This window comes from Cryptomeria japonica, chromosome 5 (genome assembly GCF_030272615.1).
Source record: "Cryptomeria japonica chromosome 5, Sugi_1.0, whole genome shotgun sequence".
NCBI lineage: Eukaryota > Viridiplantae > Streptophyta > Pinopsida > Cupressales > Cupressaceae > Cryptomeria > Cryptomeria japonica.
The window spans coordinates 139,091,726-139,111,657 of record NC_081409.1 but is presented as its reverse complement, the minus strand read 5'-3'; the positions used below and the strand labels follow the sequence as shown (position 1 = coordinate 139,111,657).

Here is a 19,932-nt window from a genome sequence, read left to right as displayed (position 1 = left end):
CCATCTTCAAGTTCTCATATCTTACCTGGTAAGCTTCTACAAAAGAGGACCAAAGTTATGATACCAATTGTTAGGATAATCAGTGGACAACTGAGATGAGGGTGGGGGGGGGGGAATCAGTTGTCAACAGATTATATCAATTAATCCACTTTACAACCTTTAACCGGAGCACATAAACATTAAATGTCAGAATAGCAAAAACAAATACCGGTAGAAATAGATACTGGTAAACAATACAACTTAACAATTAAACAAATAATCAACACAATGCAACCATACCACATAAGACCATGATTTGTATGTGGAAAACTCGGTAAAGGGAAAAACCATGGTGATAAGCCTACCCACAGTCAAATGATACTTTTACAGAAAGTATGTGATACAATGAGGGGCCTACACATGTAGGAAGGCACACTGCCTAGAGCGTACTGCTCATTACAAAAGAGTCTCACTGACTACAGAGAGGTTATAACCACCTCGAGATAATTGGACAACAATCTAAAAGAATGAACTGTCAGAGACAACATCTACCGTGCCTAATTACAGTCCTGGTTAAGCTCGATATTGGAGGCCTTTGACCTCTTACATAAACCCAGTTCGATCTTAAATGATCGACCAAATCCTCTACCTGAATGATATTACATTATTCGCACATTACATTCCTTTTCCATATCCATTACCACAATCTACAATAAGATCTTACATCAATTTATACCAACCCTAAGGCCTAAACAAATTAGGTCGGCCACCTAAAAGATATTACAATAAGATCATTACATACATCCATATTACAATGATACGCCATGTTGGCTTTAGACCAAAACAACATTAACCTATCCATAAATCATCCCGGTAACGTGTAGAGAACACATTAACATGATATCTGTCCATAACCTAGATAAGCACCGGACCTAATCTGGGTCCACCATGCCAAAGCGATGTTTCCAACCAGTTGAGGCTCGATCAAGGATCACCTTCTGCATCCTGAATTCCATATAGAATCTGCACTGACACCACTTATGCATCTTGTCAAAGATTCTCAATAAAATCTATGTTGGTAAAACCTTAAACCCTTATCGGTATAGGCTTACTAGAGTGTATGATAGCATCCGATCACCAAGTCAAATACCAACTAACCAAAACATGTTCTAGAAACATGTAACACATAAAATCAAACATATTCCATTGATCCAAAGATGCCATAAGTGTCCAATAGATAGTCCCTTCTGTCGGTAACACTAGATCTTTTGTTGGTAACCAAAACCTGTTCATCGGTAACCAACCATAACAACTAGTGTTGACATCAATGACAAAACATCAATGCAACACATAATCAATTCCTCCATAATGCCAACAATAACTTGGTCTTAGCTTATGTGACCAACTTGGGAACACAAACTTCTAGTATGGCGAAGGTGGGAACAACTTATTATGGTTTAGTAGTTGCAAAAGATAAAGGGTAGAATCAAATCATAATAGAAGGTGATCAAAAAAATACTATTTTATTGCTGATAAAGGAAGACAAACTCGAATGGAAATGTGATCACCTTATTTCCAAGTGTAGGGAACTCACTCATGGGATTAGCCACATCAGTTTTAGGAATATGAAAAGAGTGGAATAAAGTTGCCAGAAAATTGGCTTCTTTGGGCTCGTTTTCCAATCACATGAAAATTTGGATGGATATTTATGATATCCCTAATATGGACTATGTTGTTATCTTTGATTACTTAAAGACTAATGATGAAGTATAATCCAAAGATTGCCTTTTTTTTGGCTATCGCTACCCTTTATGTGAGTCATTTAATGTATAGGTGGTAGACGTGTCATTCAAAATGTAGTTGCACTTTCCCAAACCCTTGCAAGTATTATCTTTTTCATACTACTGGTTTTTATTTTCTCCCTCTAGTTTTCACCACTAGGCTCTTTGTGATAGCTAAAGGGGGTGACCTCATTCAAATGGAATCTGATAGTTGTGCAAATTTCAAAAACAATGAAAAGACATGGTTGAATGTTGTCAAGGGCAACCTAGCTAGCTATGTTGAAGAATTGCAGAGTTTTGATCCTAATCTCTCAAAAAAGTTTTCCCATCCATGGGAGAAGGGGAAGGTGAAAATCTGGGGAGTTTCCTTTATGATAGTTACTATTATTGGGTTGTCGCTAGAAGGAATTATCTTTCCTAAGAAATTGTAAGGATCTTACAAAGATGAATTTAAGAGATTTTTCAAGCCTATAGAAGGGCTTTTGAGACTGTAAAGCACGGGGTCTTCACTAAATAGGCAATATCATATCACATGCATTCATATTGGGGGGTTTAATATCCCAAAAATGTGGGTGCAATATATTGCCCATCGGTGAAAATAGGGTGGTTTTCAATTTGGGCTATGAAAAAAAGCAATATTTTGTGCAAATAGGGGGCTTTTAATCGAGGTTGTGTATTGGGAGAGGGTGGAAAAAAATGAGTTTAGGGCAATATTTTTTGAAAAATAGGGGGATTCTTTAGTATGCCATGAACGCAGGTGATATAACCCAAGTTCACTAAGTGAAGCCCTCGTGTTGGAAAGTGGGTATAATAGAGAAGATCTACAGGGGATATGGAAGGATATAGCCCTGATGTTATGAAATACTTCACTTTGGACTTTAGAAGGTTTAAAAGGTTCCATAGCTAGCTCTTTCCAATGCTGAATCATCTAAGGTATGACATAAAAATGGATTTTCCCTTCTGAGTATGTTCTTCTTTAATGCACTCGGTTGCTAGGGCTAAGTCCAAAAATACCTTTCATCTTCACCAAGGGCTAATTATAAGGCTATACAATTTTCACCTGCCTTTATCTCTTCCTAGCAAGACTTCGTTGATTTCTCCCGGTCCCTTATCAGATTAAAATTTACTGGTGGAGCTCTTTGGTGTCCTTTTTGCTAAGTCATACCCCAATGTTGCTTCCTCATCTAAAGCCAGGCTTGTTCCTACCCATTTCAACCCTTTTAGAGAGGTGAAACAAAAAATTACCCAAACCCCACTTGTTAAAAATGTGGAGCTCATGGATTCAGATGTGGAGGAAGTTTTAGAGGAATATGAGTCCTCCTTGATCTCAAAGTTTGACTAGTCTCCTACTGGCTCCGAGGAAGTTACCCCATTCCCTCTTGGACAAGAAGTTTCTACCCCCAATTCTATCTCCCCTAATCTAGAAGTAAAGGTGTTAAAGTTGGAAGAGGATATTGGGTGATAGGTTGCGATTATTAACTATCTCTTCTTGTAGTTTGATGTGGTCATAAGAAAAATAAATAGGCTTGAGGCGATGGTCAAAATGGAGGCTAGGACAAACAAATGGGTTATAGAGGAAAATGATTATAGAATTTGGAAGGTTGTGAGTGATATGGTTGGCAAATTAGAAAATTGGGACAAGGTGGAGATGATGTTGAATGATATTAATGAGAATCTATCTTAGAGGTTGAAAGAAATGTAGTGGAGGAGCTGAAGGAGAGCCAAGAGGACCTCAAGAGAAAAGTTGAGGAAATTTCTATGTTGGGCAAGGAGATGGCTTCTAAGAATTCAGCCTCCTTGCTTTGTATTAAGGAGGAAATTAAATGCAAAAATGTGAACTGGAAAAGATACACCGAGTCTCCCTTTGCAATGATGGATCCTCCTGCCTCTTTGGTTAAGGCTACTCTCGAGTTTGGTACTCCAATTTTTGCAAAGGACTCTAACACAAATATTTCTTTTTTTTGATAGATTTATTGGTTTATGTAAGGATTAGCAAGTCTATGTAAAGATTAGGAAGAGGGTAATGCCTCCATCCAGTAGACCATCCCTTCATGTCTTTGGTAGGTGGCTGCATGGTTTTTTTCTTTTTGGTTCTATCTTCATCCTTTGTCTAATCTCTATCGTTATTTGGTAGTCTATTTTTTGGCTGGGTGCACATTCCTCATGTGCCCTAGGTATTGTTGTTTAGTGGTTATGTAAAAGTTTGGGCCTATCTCGCTTTTTTTAATAAGAAAAAAAATGAAATATGAATTTTTGGGGAGTATCTCATTGATTTTTACATTTCAATAAAGCTCATTGTTTTCCATACTTTAACTACCTAAGAAAATATTTAAATCCAATTACCCTGCCCAGCTAAATAAAACTAATAACATTACTTATTTAATAATCATTGATAATTTCTATTTTGTTTATTTATCATTAACCTAATAGGCTCTATAGAAAATGTGGTAACTCATTAGTTTACACGATCCTTAATTTTTTTATTATTTATTTGATATAATTGATACAAATTAAAAGATATTGAAAAATGGGATAGTCTTGATATAATAGATATCAATTCACATTTCCCACCTAGGACAAAAGATGGGATAGTCTTGATGCTATCATCCTTAAACAATTATTTGGTAGTAGAGTTCCTTATTGTTGTCTTTTGTAGTAGAGTTGTCTAGAGTTGTCTATTGTTACATCAATATGAATTTCTTTGTTATACTCCCATACTTTGACAAATATTTTTGCTGAAAAGCTTAGGGGGCTTGATCTTCATCTAGAGAGAAGATTGTGGTCTTCCTTGCTTGTAGTCAAACCCTTTAGGAGTGTTGGAAAAGAATGAGTTGGATGTTATTGGAACGCATATATAATTCTATATCTCCTCTTTGTGTCTATACTTTGCAACACTTACTTTTTTATTTATTTTTATAATCACTTGATGAGAATTAATGACCTAATATTCTTTATAAATAGTGATCCTATCCTCTCATGTTAAGCAACATTAAAATTTTAAGAATGCTGATTTTGAAAGAAAAATATTTGAATTTCAAAATCAATAGGCCAAGTCACTTAGCTTAACCCATTTGTAGAATAATATTTCAAATACAACTTAATTAAAATAATAAAAATCTTACAAATCAAACATTCTGAATCAAAATAATAGATAGAATAATTTTAATAATAAATTTAAAATTATAATTAATTTATAACAAACAAATTATATCAAACACAATGAATGACTTAAATCACATACACAAAGCTTTGATTTCTAGACTTAAAAGTGTTAAACACTAGAGTTGACTGACATACTCCAGACTTAATATATTACTTATTGTGTGATTTAAGACATGCCCAAACATGATACAACCATATAATTATGTAATAGCACCTAAAATAATATAAAAAGAAGGTTTAAAAATATGATATGTACTTTTATCCAAAGGGCAAAGATGTTTGAAAATTTAAGTAGCCGCTTTTAATCCATCGGTAATGAGAATTGTGTTATATTTAGCAGACAGACTACATTTTATAGCAGGTTTTCACACGGGAAAGTTGTGTGCCGCCGGAAAACATAACTTTCATGGGCCTCAAAACAAATTTTAACTCGCAACCAATATTGTCGTTGAAAGGATGTAAAAATTATCTCTGGGGCTCAAGAATCTAGTAGCTCGAAAACCCCGGTATATTTTATATCTACTTTTCGTTTACTATAAATAGAATGTAGCATCATCTATGGGGAGATTGGTTTTGGTTCGTCTCATTTTTTAAAAACATCTGCTTCCTTACGGTTTCATAAAAAATTACCTGCGAAATCTGGTCAATTTTTGGAATCGGCATCGTCAGCGACACAAATTGTGCTTAATCTTGAGGTACGTCACTTGCCATGGTTCGAGTGAGTTGTTTTTGGGAAATCTGTAAACGAACATATCATTTTTTTGTTGTGTATTATTCCATCTAAAACAATTCTGCTGTGATCTCTTAAATGAAGTTTTTGGTTCTGTGGTTGTATCTATGGTGGTTTTCATATATGATATTCGTTTATTTGGTGTTTTTCCCTTTGCTTAGCTTTCCGTTCTTTAATTCTACTGATATAATTGTTTTCGTTTGGTTAGTTTTAATCAAAGAAGATGAACGATTCTGACGAAAATAATCTCTCTAAGCTTCTTGACGCGGAAAACGTAGGCGTTGAAGACCTTGACACAGTCATCTATTTCATTAAAGCGCGCTTGGTCGCCATTCTTCCTGACAAGGTATTTATAATTGATGTTTGATTTCTTATGGACAAGGTATTTACAATTTATCTTTCTTTTCTTTACCTTATATTCCGTGTTTAGGGTTTGATGCTTTCGGCCAGTTTAAATGTTATATGTGGGGTAAAAATTGTGATGTCTGTATACAGTTTGAAGAAGATTATATCTAAATGATTGGTGATAACACATTATCTATGTGCACTTCTTTATTACCCACACATTTTATATTCTGGGTATAACGGTTTGGTCTACCTTACATGTTATGCATGTTTATAGTGAACTTTATAAGTAACAACTTAGTGATTGCGTGGTTTTTAACTATCATGTTTTGCAGAGAGGGAAGAACACGCCTGTAGCAGGGACTACTTCTTCTTCAGATAGAGTGAAATCTTGGATCAAATGTGGCTGCAGTTTCCTAGAACAAGTACTCGACTCTGCTCAGAAAATCTCCTCCAAGGTATTAGACTACCTTTTGTGCCTCAGAATCACGATCCAAATGCCTTGGTTTGGTTAATGTTGTCATGCTAATTATTCATAAAAGTCATGAGTTTGTGGTTTAAACTTTGAAGTCTGATATTTCATGTTGACAGATTTTAACTAGTGAAAATCGAAAAGCGGTTATTGATATATTGAACGGAATAGATAAGATTCATTGGATTGTAGTGGGACTCGGAGCTCTGGCCTACGTGTTGGATCAAATAGACAAAGACTACTCCAATTGGACTGAATGCATCCAAGTTTTGCGTTATATGTGTGGCTTGGCTGAACAAATCAAGCTCCTGGATGAACATGATTTTAACAAAGAAAAGTTAATAGACGTGGTTGCATTCATTGTAAATGGATCTTACTTCTGTATTTCGAAAATAAAATCTAAAAGTCTCTCTCGAAAGCTCTCTAGGTAAAGTTTGACTTCGCCTACGTAATGGACTAACTAAAATGGTCAAAGACAAACACTAAGAAAACTCTTTTGGGTACAGGTTTTTACATGCATCATCAAATACAGAGAAGTTAAAGAGCTTTAAAGACCGATTGTTCCAGATTTATTTAGATCTTGCATTGGATGGTATAATAAGAATACTATATCGAAACGTCAGTCTCCCTCCTTCAATGGGAGAAGATCCCAAAGCAGGTATTCATAGTATTTTTCTATTTTGCTATCGTATGATACATATGTTAAATTTATAATTTTCTAATTAACACTGGTTTTTAAATGTCAAATAATTTAATAATTTAAAAAATTTAATAAAAATAAGATAATTATTTTACACATAGTTTTTATTTTATTAAATTTTTTTTAAGAGGTTTCAAATTATTAAGACAAATCAAATTTTTTTATTAAAATTAAAAAAAAATATTGAAAAATTATTATTTTTAAATAGTTCATAAGAATTTAGAAAAAACATAAAAAATTCTTAAAACTGATATGTTATTTATGGAATATATTGTTCAAGAATTTTTAGAATGAATGTAAATGTTTTAGACCTCTCTTCCCTCCTCCTTTTAACATGTCTAAGTCTGCAACTAACCATTTTTCTTTAATTCTCTATTTTCTTGAAGATGGATTTCAAGAATGTGATCTAATGCTAATTCAAAAAACTTAACAAATTAATCCAAAAACAATATAGAATAATAATATGAATTGTGAAAATCTGAAATCTTTAATTCTTAAAATTGAAAAAACAAACAAATTCAAATGTAATTATAATACAATTTATGCCAATTAAAACTAGTTCTCAAACCAATCTCTCGAACTATCTACAAAATGTTTATGGTAAAATTACATTTTTCACAACGATATTATGTTTCTAAAGGATATATAGTATATTTTTTTTAAGTTGTGCAACTTTTAGTGAAATGGAAATTTTGGAAAATAGTATATTTGATTAAGCTTGATCTAAAACGGATGTGTTATTTCTGAATTAGATTGTGCAATGACTTTTTGAATCAATGTAAATATTTTAGACTTCTCTTCCCCTCTTTTTTTAACATGTCTAAATCTGCAACTAACCATTTTAGTTTATTTCTATATCTTCTGGATTTCAAGAATGTGATCTAAATATTGATCAAAAAACTCTCACAAATTAATACAGAAACAACATAAAACAATATTATGAATAGTGAAAATCTGAAATCTGAAATTTTTAAAATTAGAAAAACAAACACATTTAAATATTATTATAACATAATGTATGCCCATTAAAACCAGTTCACAAACCAGTCTCTTGAACTGCTGTCTACAAAATGTTTATGATAAAATTACATTTCCATAACTACTTTATATTTTTTAAAGGGTATACTATATTTTTTTTAAATTGTTCAACTTTTAATGAAATGAAAAATATGGAAAATACTTTATTTGATTAAGCTTGATCTAAACTTTTGCAAATTTATGTTGGATTTTGGATGAGTTTTTGAAGTTGGCATCGAGGTTGCACGAAATGAAGTAGTCACGTTACTTGACCTGAAGGATGACTCAATAAGAAGTGTGGTGCTGTATGGACTTGGGGGCATAGGGAAGACAACCCTCGCAACCGATGTCGTCTACTTTCTCCGTCACGAACTCAGAGCCTACAAATACTGCAGAATCATTATTGAAAATAACTGTTCAGAGTTTCATGTTAAAAAGCTGCAAGGTCAGATTTTAAAGGACTTGTTTAGTTCAAGCATTCAGCTAAGGGATAGTAAAGAGGGCGAAGAACGTCTATTCGAATTGTTTAGAGAAGCAACCTCTCAGCCTGTCTTTTTGTTTATAGACAATGTTTTGTGTACAGACAATATTTTGAGAGAAAGTGTTCTTGGCAAACTTCTTCCAAAGGACCTTTCTTGCCTTCCAAATCGAAGCAGGATACTGATAACCACAAGAAAGCTAGATGATACTGACATGATCGAAGAGGGAGGCGTCAAGCGCTGCGCATATAGAGTAAAATCTCTTTCAGACGCAGCATCAGAAGAGCTTCTCCATCGCAAGGCTTCTGTCAGTGCTGACATTGTTTTTGACAAAAGCTTAGATATTCACGGTCTTGTGAAAATATGCGGCGGCGTGCCTCATGTGTTGAATGTGGCAGGCACCAAATTGCGTAATATGCGTAAAAAACACGGCGATGTTGGCGCTTATCAAGCGACTATTGACTTTTTGAACCAAACCCTAGTGATAGGAGAGGGTAATTTGACTACAAGTGTTGTTGATGTGGTCTACAACGCTCTGGGACAAGATTTCCAAGATGCATTTCTAGATATAGCAGCATTTTTTAATAAGCAGGGTGAACAGTTGGTGGGTTACATTGTTGGAGAAGTGGCGCTTCAAGCCATAAAAGAGGCAGCCCTGGTAAAGATTACTGAAGAGGGGAAAGTGATTGTAGACGATATTGTTGAAGCACGAGGAAGAAAGTTGTCAGAAGACGACAGAATAACTGACGACAGTAATCTCCGACGTGTACTAGGTTCTGAACGTAAGGTACACCTCGCCCATAAGTTTGAGTTTAGCTATATGCTCTATTTTTTTCTTTGAATTTTTCTTGAATTATTAAGTTCTAATTCGGTAAAGCAAAGCTTATTCAGTGTGAAAAAAACACATTGCTTCGTGTTTTAGGTAAGAACATTATTATAAATTTATAGCGAATTCTCTCTTTTGATTTGAGGAGTATAACTCTTCGCCATGGAAACTTTTCCAGAAGCTTGAAAAACTGAAAGGGATATGGCCTCGTCCTGATCATGATTCGAGCGGATTTCAGCTTGAAGCAGAGCATTTGAAATTGATGCGGGGATTAAGAGTTTTGCATCTAAGCGAAAGAAGTAAATTGGATGGAGAAGGCATAAATACCTTTAAAAAACTAAGGTTGCTGCGCATGAACGGCGATTTCAGAATGGAACATTCAAATCTTGAAAATCTGGCAGTTCTAGAAGCATACTTCAGAAACTGCGATGAGGTAAATATCACATGTTTGTCTCCTCAATTCTTTCTTTCAACGCGGCTTCCAATTTATTTCGCACTTCAAGATTTTTAGTTTTTAACAATTTAGCATCTCTGTCTGTTTTCATTTTCTAAGCGATCTTTATTTTCATGCATTTTGAAAATATTAATTTCGAAAATTAAGATTGCTGCAGTTATCTGATTATCTAGATCTTCTCAATTCCCTGGTTCTGTATATCATCTCCAGTTAAGTGGTTATATTTTGTCTAGGATATCTGAAAACTTTATCAACTTATCTCGTATAGAGGAGGTGTATTTGAGTAACAACTCTGGTTCTCGTCCTGATAGTCTTTACCAGCTTAAATACCTGCGCTCTTTGGATATCGTATATTTTTCTGAGCTGAAATGCTTTCGAGCAGGCCTCGACCTCAAACTTTACTACTGTATAGATTGACATGTTATGATATTTTAGATTATTAATAGTTTTGTAAAATGTTTATGGAAAAATATTATACAGTATTTTAATTTATAATATTGATGTATTGATTTTGAAATATTTATTATAAAAATATAAATCCATTTAAATCATTTTTAAAGAGAATATAATTGTTTTTAATTTTCAGAATGTTTTTAATATAGATTTTTAAACATGAATTTAGAATTTTTTAATTAATTTATATTAGACTATTATATTTAATAATTTATTAATATTTTTTTTAATTTTGTTTTTAAATTAAACAATATTTAATTAATTTAAATTATATTTAATAATATATTTATAGAATAATAATTAAATTATTATATTGTTTTATTAGAAATAGAAATATATTTTATTATCATATTTAATATGTATGATTGATAAAATTGATAAAAGATTTAATTATTTAAAATTTTATTAAACTTATCATAAACTAACAATCACACTTTGGTGTGCAATAGGTATGTTGAAGAAGTGCGGAAGGTCAATTAGGGATTTTGGAGTATTTTGGATACAATTGTTTAGTATGTAAGATCAATTGGTAGGCCATTTTAAAAATGACATTGTGTGTGCATCGAAAGTCTTAATCTACAAGTAATAGCTTAAAATCAACTATGCATCTTGTTAGAGGGATCCAAACATGACTAAAACTCTAAATTGTGAAGATAACTAGATTCTGTTACCAACAGGATCATGTTATTTTTGCAATAGGTGGATAGAGAAATAGAGAGAAATAGAACTTGGGAAAGATAAGATAGTGAGAAAGATAAATATATAGAAAGTGAGAGATAGAAGTACAAAGGGAGAAATATAGATAGAAAGAGGGGGACAATGAGAGGGGGAAATAGAGGGAGGGAGAGGAAAGGAGAGAAATAGAGGGGAGAGAAGTAGAGAGATATAAAAAGAGGGAGTGATAGCAAGATAAGGATTGAGGGAGAAACAAAGATGGAGAGATAGGGATAGGTGAAGAAGTTGAGAAAGTACAACTTATGAGATCCTAAGAGCATCTGCAAGAAAAATAGTTGTCACAAGAGATTATCATTCAAAGAGAAGGAGAGAGAGAGAGAACTTGGGAAAGATAAGATAGTGAGAAAGATAAATATATAGAAAGTGAGAGATAGGAGGACAAAGGGAGAAATATAGAATAGAAAGAGGGGGACAATGAGAGGGGGAGATAGAGGGAGGGAAAGGAAAGAGAGACATAGAGAGGGGAGAGAAGTAGAGAAAAGAGAAGGAGAGAGAGAGAACTTGGGAAAGATAAGATAGTGAGAAAGATAAATATATAGAAAGTGAGAGATAGGAGGACAAAGGGAGAAATATAGATAGAAAGAGGGGGACAATGAGAGGGGGAGATAGAGGGAGGGAAAGGAAAGGAGAGACATAGAGAGGGGAGAGAAGTAGAGAGATATAAAAGGAGGGAGTGATAGCAAGATAAGGATTGAGGGAGAAACAAAGATGGAGAGATAGGGATAGGTGAAGAAGTTGAGAAAGTACAACTTTTGAGATCCCAAGAGCATCTACAAGCAAAATACTCGTCACAAGAGAAGATTGGAGACATAACACAAAAAAGATTGAAGAAAAATATTATCATCAGAGAGGGAATTGAAAAAGAAAAGTTACAATACAATCCTTATGACAAGAGAATAGAAACCCTAAAGATGTGCAAACCCTAAAGAAACCATAAAGGGATAGAGTATTTAATATTTAGAATAATTATTAAATACTTACAATATTATTAAATGTCTAACTTTAGCTTAAGCATAAAGTATAATAGACTAATAGATAAATAAATAATTATTAGCTAATACAAGAACACTCCCCCTTAAGATGAACTTAGGGAGTAGCTAAAAAATTAAATTCAAGAAAGCAAAAATGCAACTATAGGAAGAAGGCAAAATTTGGGTCCCAACAACAAGGCCTGATGAGGTACCCAATCACAACCAAATTTCTATGAAACGGAGAAATACAGAAAACCACATGGGAAAAAATTCTACTCCAAAAAGAGATGGGAAAAGCATGCAAAAAAAACGTAAAGGAAGGAAGGCTTCAATGAGACCCCCAAGGACAACTTCCTTCACCCCAAACATAGAGCGCAACTGAAGATAGCGTGGAGATGCAAAAGGTTTAGTGAAGATGTCAGCAACCTGCTCCTTTGTAGGAGTGTACTCCAAGATGAGAAAGCCATCCTGAATCAACTGCCTGAAGAAGTGCATGTGAAGCTCAATGTATTTAGACATTTGGTGCTCCATTGAGTTACGGGAAAGGTGAATGACACTCTGATTGTTACACCAAAGAATAGTGGGACTATCAGGAGGGAACCCAAACTCAGTCATCAACTATTGAAGACATAAAACCTCTTGATTGGCTAACACCGCTACTCGGTACTCAGCCTCTGTAGATGATAATGCAATAGCAGACTGCTTCTTGCAGGACCATGTGATAAGACCAGAACCAAGGCAAAAAACAAAGCCAAAAGTAGACTTCCGATCTTGAGTATCACTAGCCCAATTTGAGTCAGTGAAGCCAACAATGTGAGGGGATCCTAAAGTATAGTGAATGACAAACTTTATGATGCCCCAAATGTACCCTAAAATACATTTGGCTTCCTGCCAATGGCTTTCATGAGGCTCATGGGAGAACTGAGAGATAATACCAACCACAAAAGAAAGATCTGGGCGCGTATGTGTCAGGTACAACAAACTTCCAACAAATTGTTGATATAAGGTATAATCCATGGAAGATGTAGATCAAGTGGGAGAAAAAACAACACTTGACTGAAAGGGTGTGGGTGTAGGTTTGCAAGTAAGCATGTCAAATCTATGAAGCATATCAAGAGCATACTTTTGTTGAAGTATGGAAATCCCATCGGAAGACTGAATAACCTGGAGACCCAAAAAATAATGAAGGCTAAGATCTGTCATCTCAAACTTCTCCATCAAGGCTCTCTGAATATCCTGAATCAAGGAGGACGAGCTACTAGTAATGATAAGATCATCAACATAGAGCACAAGAATAACTATATCATCCCCCTGATGCTGAATATATACTGTGTGATTGGAATGACAATGTGTAAAGAGTGTGGAGAGCAAGAAGAGTTCATCTTCTCATACCAGGCCCGAGGAGCCTATTTGAGACCATATAATGAATGTCGAAGTTTGCAAACCAAAGAGGAATCCTGCACAAAACCCTAAGCCTACCCCATATAGATCTCCTCATGAAGGTCTCCATGCAAGAAAGCACTCTTCACATCCATCTGAAAAAATGTCCATCCCCGTGAAGCTACCAGAGAAAGCACAAAATAGAATTCATTTGGGTGACAGGAGCAAAGGTCTCGGAGTAATCAATAACCTCCGCCTGAGAAAACCCCTTCGCAACAAGATGAGCCTTATACATGTAAATAGAACCATCTTATACTTGTAAATAGAACCATCTGTAGCATACTTGGTACAGTACACCCACTTGCACCAAACCAACTTTATTCCTTTTGGAAGAGTACAAAAATCCCAAGTATGATTCTTCATCAAAGAAGAATACTCCTCATCCATGGCCCTATCCCACTCCGGGTGACCTGTCGCCTCTAAATTATTTTGAGGATCATCCAAAATGGCATGACTCAGAAGGCTAGAACCAAATGTTTGTGCACAAGTACAACGAGTGTTAGAAGGATCACCTTCCATAGAACCAACAACATCAATTGTAAACCGAGCCCACTTGGGCAAAGGCTGAGCGGTGGGTGGTGGTGGTGGTGGTGGTGGTGGTGGTGGTGGACCATCATCTGCATCATCCTCAAAGAAGAAGTAATCCTCAAAAGATGAAGAGGGAGGAGGAGGTAGTGTGGGAGAAGTTGGTGATGGAGAATCGATCTGAGGAAGGCGCTCATCAAACTAGACATCCTGCCTAAACAAGACCTCTCAGGAATCAGGATCAAACAATTTGTACACCTTAACATCCTCACAGTAGCCAACAAAAATGAGTGGTCGACTCTTCCTCTTCATGGCTTTCCTATGAGCATCTGGAATAAATTCCCAAGCCACACTACCAAAAACTCGAAATGAAGAAACATTAGGCTTGACATGGGACCAAGCCTCCTTAGGAGTCAACTGGTGCAATGCTTTATGAGGCATCCGATTCTAAATATAAGTGGCACAATTAACTATCTCAGCCCAAAAGGCAGGCTGCATAGAATGTGATTGAAGCATACAATTGGCCATCTTCCTTAGTGTTATGTTCTTTCTCTCAGCAATACCATTTTGCTGAGGGGTGTGAGGAACTGATAATTGATGCTGCAAACCATACTTTGTGTAGAATTTTATAAAAGCTTGATTCACATATTCTCTCCTATTATCTGTGTGTATCCTCTTTATACAAAGACCAGACTGCTTCTCTACAAATATCTTAAAAAATCGAAATGAATCAAAGACATCAGACTTGTACTTAAGAAAGTACACCAATGTACTTTGAGAGAAGTCATCAACGAAAGTGAGCACATACTTGGACCCTGAAAAAGATGGAGTCGAAAATGACATAAGATCATTGTGGATCAAATCCAAGGGTGCCTTAGCATGGGTGGCTTTGCCTGTAGAAAAAGGATCACGATGATGCTTGCCAAGTGCACAACCTCGACATACATCATCACTACATGATATCTAAGGGAGCCCAATAACAAGTGCTTGTGTTCTCATTTGTTGTAAGTTTTTGTAGTTGACATGGCCAAAATGCTCATGCCAGAGTCTGCTCATTGAATCTACATGTGCTACAATAGAAACACCCGAACCATCTGGACTCTCAAAGCCATCAAACCGATATAATAGAGAATCAAGATCAACATTGCCAGTAGCCACAACCAAATCAAGATCATGAAGCTCTCGAATAACCACATCATGTGGTGAGAACTCAACTGTTTTACCAAAGCCAGAATGACAAATCTGATAAACAAAGAGGAGGTTTGTAGAAATGTCAGGAACCAAAAGAACATCTTGAAAACAACCACCTGTCAACAGAACAAAACCTAAACCTGAAACTAAAAGTTATTTTGAGTCACCAACTGCAATCTGTAAAGTATTATTGTGAGCAAGTGAGGTAACAAGCTACGGTGAGTGTGTCATGTGGTGAGAAGCCCCAGAATCAATAATCCAAGTGGATGCAGAAGGAATAGCTCATGCAGAAATATCATGTCCTTTCCCAGTAGAAGAGGAATATGGAGGCTGAGGAGTAGAAATATGATGTTGCTGCATGGCTACCTCCAAAGCCTCTAATCGTTTCCAACAACGAGAAACTGGATGACCTTCTTCACCACAACAATTGCAAAGTTCATCCATTTTCTTCTTAGTCTTGGAGGAAGACTCACCAGACTTAGAAGAATTCTCATGTTTGGGATAGGACTTCGGTTTGAAATCAGACTTAGGGGGTGGCTTGGAGGGACGCTTACTACCAGTTGAATCCTTCTTAGGCTTCGGTTTCTACTTCTTGTTCTCTTTAGATGTCTGAGCAACCAATGTTTTTGGCTTAGATCCTGTGAGAGTGTCCAACTGAGATAGGTGAGCCTGCTCACAAATCAAGTGATCACAAAACACATGAAAAGTAGGCATGGGGAAGCGTGTACCCAATGCATCCATAGTAGAATAAAAGGTGGAAGCAAATATCTGATAGGGACCTCGAAGCTTAGAGAGAATCAAGTAGATACACTCTGGGTCTGTCTTATTCTTACCACAACTATGTAGGATAGATCTGGTGGTTTTAAACTTGTTCAGAAAGTCCTCAATGAGAGGAAAAGACTCAAGTAACAAGGAAGAGAGCTCTGCCTCAATCTGAAATGCTCTGAACTCATTGACAGTACCAAAGAGAGTTTCAAATTTGGATCACATAGCCCGAGGAGTGAGCAAACCATCAAGGTGAAGAAGCAAGTTGTCTGAAACATGTAAGGAGATGACACCCATAGCCTCATCCATCTTATTGCGGTACCGAAGAATCTCAAAAGGACACTACAGCAGCGGTTGATCCGCATCCAAACAATACCACAACCCTCTTGATTTGAGAAGCCTTGTCATACGAGCTTTCCAGAGGTGATAGTTCTAGGATGTAAGAAGCTCAACTGAAGACTTTGCCATGTGTACCTATACCTGAACCTAGACCTGCTCTTGATTTTTTTAATTTAGTGATCTTTCAGAGTAGACAGAAGATGCAGAAGAGTTTTTTTTTTTTTTTTGAGTTTAGGTGTTGTGATTTTTTTAAGAAAAATACAGAAAATAGTAAAAAAATAACACCCCCCACAATATGTAAAACAAAAAAGCCAGTACAATCTGAGAGCCAGAAAAGAAGACGAGCAAAGAAAAAGTGTCAGACACTATCTAGTGTACCTAATGATTTTTTTGGACAAAAATTCTTCAAATCTGAAAAGGGCTCTCCAAGACCTTTTTGATGCCTATTCGTTTTCCGAAAACAAAGTCCGTTTGCCCAAGTTATGGCTCCCAGAGTGCAGAAAAGAGCGCTGACTTGGACGGAAAAAAATAGGTACTAGATGAAAAAATTAGCAAATCTCACCTCAAGATCTGAGTAGGGCTCAAAATTTTTTTTCGACGCCTATTCATTTTCGAAAAACCGACCCCATTTGCCCAAGTTAGGACCAAAAAAATCCCTTGTCAAAAAGCCTTGCAAGAGGAAGCAAGAGGTGGCTCTTTGGCTGGGCGGCGACGGAGTTTCGTGCGGTTGTCAGGCGGGCAGTGGACGGCGGCGGCCGAGCGTGGTGCAGCGGGCAACGGCGGCCCAGGGCGCTGTGCGGTGAGTAGCAGCGGCCGGGCGCGGTGCAGTGGGTGGTTGGGCGTGGTCCAGCGAGCGGCGACGACCTCGGGTGGAAGGTGGTCGGGCGTAGTGCAAAGGGTGGCAGCGACCTCGGGTGGAAGGCAGAGGCCAAGGCGGCGGGGGGGTGGAAGACACCGCCAACCACAAAGCTGGCTACAGTGGTTTAAGAAACTGCTAGCGGCTGGCAGTAGTGGTCGTGGCCTGGGCACACCGTTAAAAGCTTACAAGTTATTGGATTGAACCAAATGAAATTAAGTATTATTGGATTTAAAGTTATTAATCAAATGTCTATAATATAATTAAAGCTTACAATTAACTATAAAATTATGATTTTTAAAATATTAATAAAAAGGAATTTATGTAGATAATTATAAAAAAAACATTAGATTTAACCAAATGAAATTGTTCCTATAAAATCAACAAAATTTTAAGATTTTATATATATATATATATATAAATAATTGTGTAAAATAAAATTAAACAAAACAAATTTATTTTAATAATTAGATAAATAAATTTATAGAAAGTTTCTTTAAAAGCATACTCAATAGAAATTTTTTTCTTTTCCATCAAATGATTGTAAATGTTTTCAACATCTTTCATCTAAGATGATATCAACGTGCTCACATAAGAAACACCTTCAGCCTAATTAAATATTTTTTTTACAATTTTATATTTTTTTGAATGTCATTAAATTTTCATATGACGGGTAGGTTTGACCGTTAAATTGCAGACTTGCTTGCCAGATTACTTCGAGCATCTCTCCTCATTGAAAATGCTTAGTTTAACGGGGAGCAGATTAAGTTGCCTTCCAGTCAGTTTTGGCCAGCTTACTCGTTTGGAAGAGTTGAATATAAGTAATTGTAAGCAACTGTCTACACTTCCTGATGGATTCGGTCAGCTCAATTCTCTCACGTACCTGGACATGTCGGGGTGCTCTAATCTGGAGATGGTTTCTGCTGATTTTGAACAGCTGTCCTCTGTATGTTCAGTGGATGCATCATATTGTCCAATATTAGATGGCAAGGCAATGGACAAGCTTGTTGAGATGAAGAGGCTGCAAGTGTTGAATATCCAGGAAAGCCCTATGTTGGTGAATAGGTGGAGAGAAGTAGAAAACAGACACGCGTTGATCGTGCAGGACAGGGAAAGCAGATTGCACGAACATTCCCTGTCCAGGTTATTTTTTCATAGAGAGAGCAGATTCCTGTTTGTTTATGGTGGTTCACAGTTATCTGAGGGGTCACCCGGCCCAGGACAAGTGGCATTTGTATTGAGCATGTGTGATCTGTCTTGGCCTTCAAATAAGGCAACCTTGAAGTTGGTGAAACAGAAAATTAAAGAGCTGGCTTCCGCGGGAATTCAAATTGTGTACGTGCGTGTGACGCCAATGCTGAAGCAAAATATGGAAGACATCCACCAAAGTCTTGTACCCTTACATCTTGGCACTCCTGCATGGATCGCTTCTGACGAGAAATGGAATATCTTAGCAGGATATTCTATTTTCAAATCCTTGTCGGGTCCCGATGGACCATTGCAGGTGTCAAATCTTCATACTCTTATTGCCTGCGCAACCGTATCGGTTAAAAACTATGTCAATGATATAGAGCTGACATATCCGCTGCCTGACGATATTGAAAGATTGAAAGATCTGGATGGTGGTTTAAGTAGGCTATTCTTTCCTATTATGCAAATGATGGAAAACGTTGGTCAAGTTCGAGAGGATAGGTAAGTGGAAGAATGCTAGTATAAAATGAGATCAGAAATATGATGGTTCTTATAGTCAAAGCTAACAAATTATTTGTCAAATTGAAGAGATCTATCCAGTATTTATTGAGCATTTTATATTCTAAATTGTTCTTCTATTATAGTTTATTTTGTTTATTAGTTGAATAATGGTCATACAAAGACGACAAGAAATCCTAGAATTGGATAGTTTTCACTCAGGTTCAATTTTATTTTTTTCTTTTTTTTTTGCAGCTAGGGGATTGCCACATGGAGGTTCATGCTTTGGAGAAAGTTTGTGAGTTGTGTGCAGGAAGAAGATTATTTATGCTATGGGTTCAATGGTTTTGGTTTTCTTTTGAATAAAGGGAGAATTGGTCACTTTTCTTGGAAGTCGGTTCTTTATGTGTATCAAATTGTATGCCTAACTTGAAAATTTTATTCCATCTCTTATACCTCATATTCCTCATGAGTGGAATGTTGTTGTTGATTGTTTGGCTAAATAGACTTCTGTTGTCAATTGTAGCTGGAATCTTATGGATTGAGAATCTCTTTCTTCAACTCGTAGCTCACAACTTCTTTCACTCCATCACGATTCTCTTTTGTTTTCCTATTTTCCTTTAAGACTTTGAGGGGTGGTTTTGTATCAAACCTCCTTGGACTTTTATTCCATGAGCTTTTTTGACAACTATTGCTGTTTGAAAATCTTTATGTGATTATTTCGGCTTCTAGTTTAATATTTTTTTTCCTTTTTGACACCAAAAAAATTAAATAAATAGGCATCTTCAATTTTTATTTTAGAATATTAATATATAATATTATTTTTTAATATTATTTTAAAATATAAAATTTAAATTTGGGTTTTAAATTTATTTGTTTCTCATATTTATTTGTTAATTCATGTTGGTAACAATAAATGTAATAGAATTTTTGTATTTGAATAAATTTTAAGATGCTTAGATTATAGTATTAGCATAAAAGAACAACATGATGATCAAATAGAGGTGTTCATTGTTGTCAATC

At 35.9% G+C, this 19,932-nt stretch overlaps 1 protein-coding gene across 1 annotated transcript; it reads left to right on the top strand.

Moving 5' to 3' along the window:
- Positions 1-5,986: 5,986 nt before the first annotated feature.
- On the top strand, positions 5,987-19,495 carry LOC131042690 (TMV resistance protein N-like). The gene is made up of 7 exons (XM_059220186.1): positions 5,987-6,455; positions 6,589-6,896; positions 6,976-7,127; positions 8,416-9,452; positions 9,670-9,924; positions 17,918-18,912; positions 19,165-19,495. The coding sequence occupies exons 2-7, from the start codon at positions 6,748-6,750 to the stop codon at positions 19,166-19,168; spliced, it is 2,592 nt and encodes an 863-aa protein (XP_059076169.1). The 5' UTR covers positions 5,987-6,455; positions 6,589-6,747; the 3' UTR covers positions 19,169-19,495.
- The last annotated feature ends 437 nt before the right edge of the window (positions 19,496-19,932 follow it).

Excerpts from the sequence above, each read along its gene's own strand:
- LOC131042690 (XM_059220186.1), top strand. The coding sequence starts at position 6,748 with ATGTGTGGCTTGGCTGAACAAATCAAGCTCCTGGATGAACATGATTTT. Across the intron at positions 6,897-6,975 it reads CTCTCTCGAAAGCTCTCTAG|GTTTTTACATGCATCATCAA; the intron begins GTAAAGTTTGAC and ends TTTTGGGTACAG. Across the intron at positions 9,453-9,669 it reads TACTAGGTTCTGAACGTAAG|AAGCTTGAAAAACTGAAAGG; the intron begins GTACACCTCGCC and ends AAACTTTTCCAG.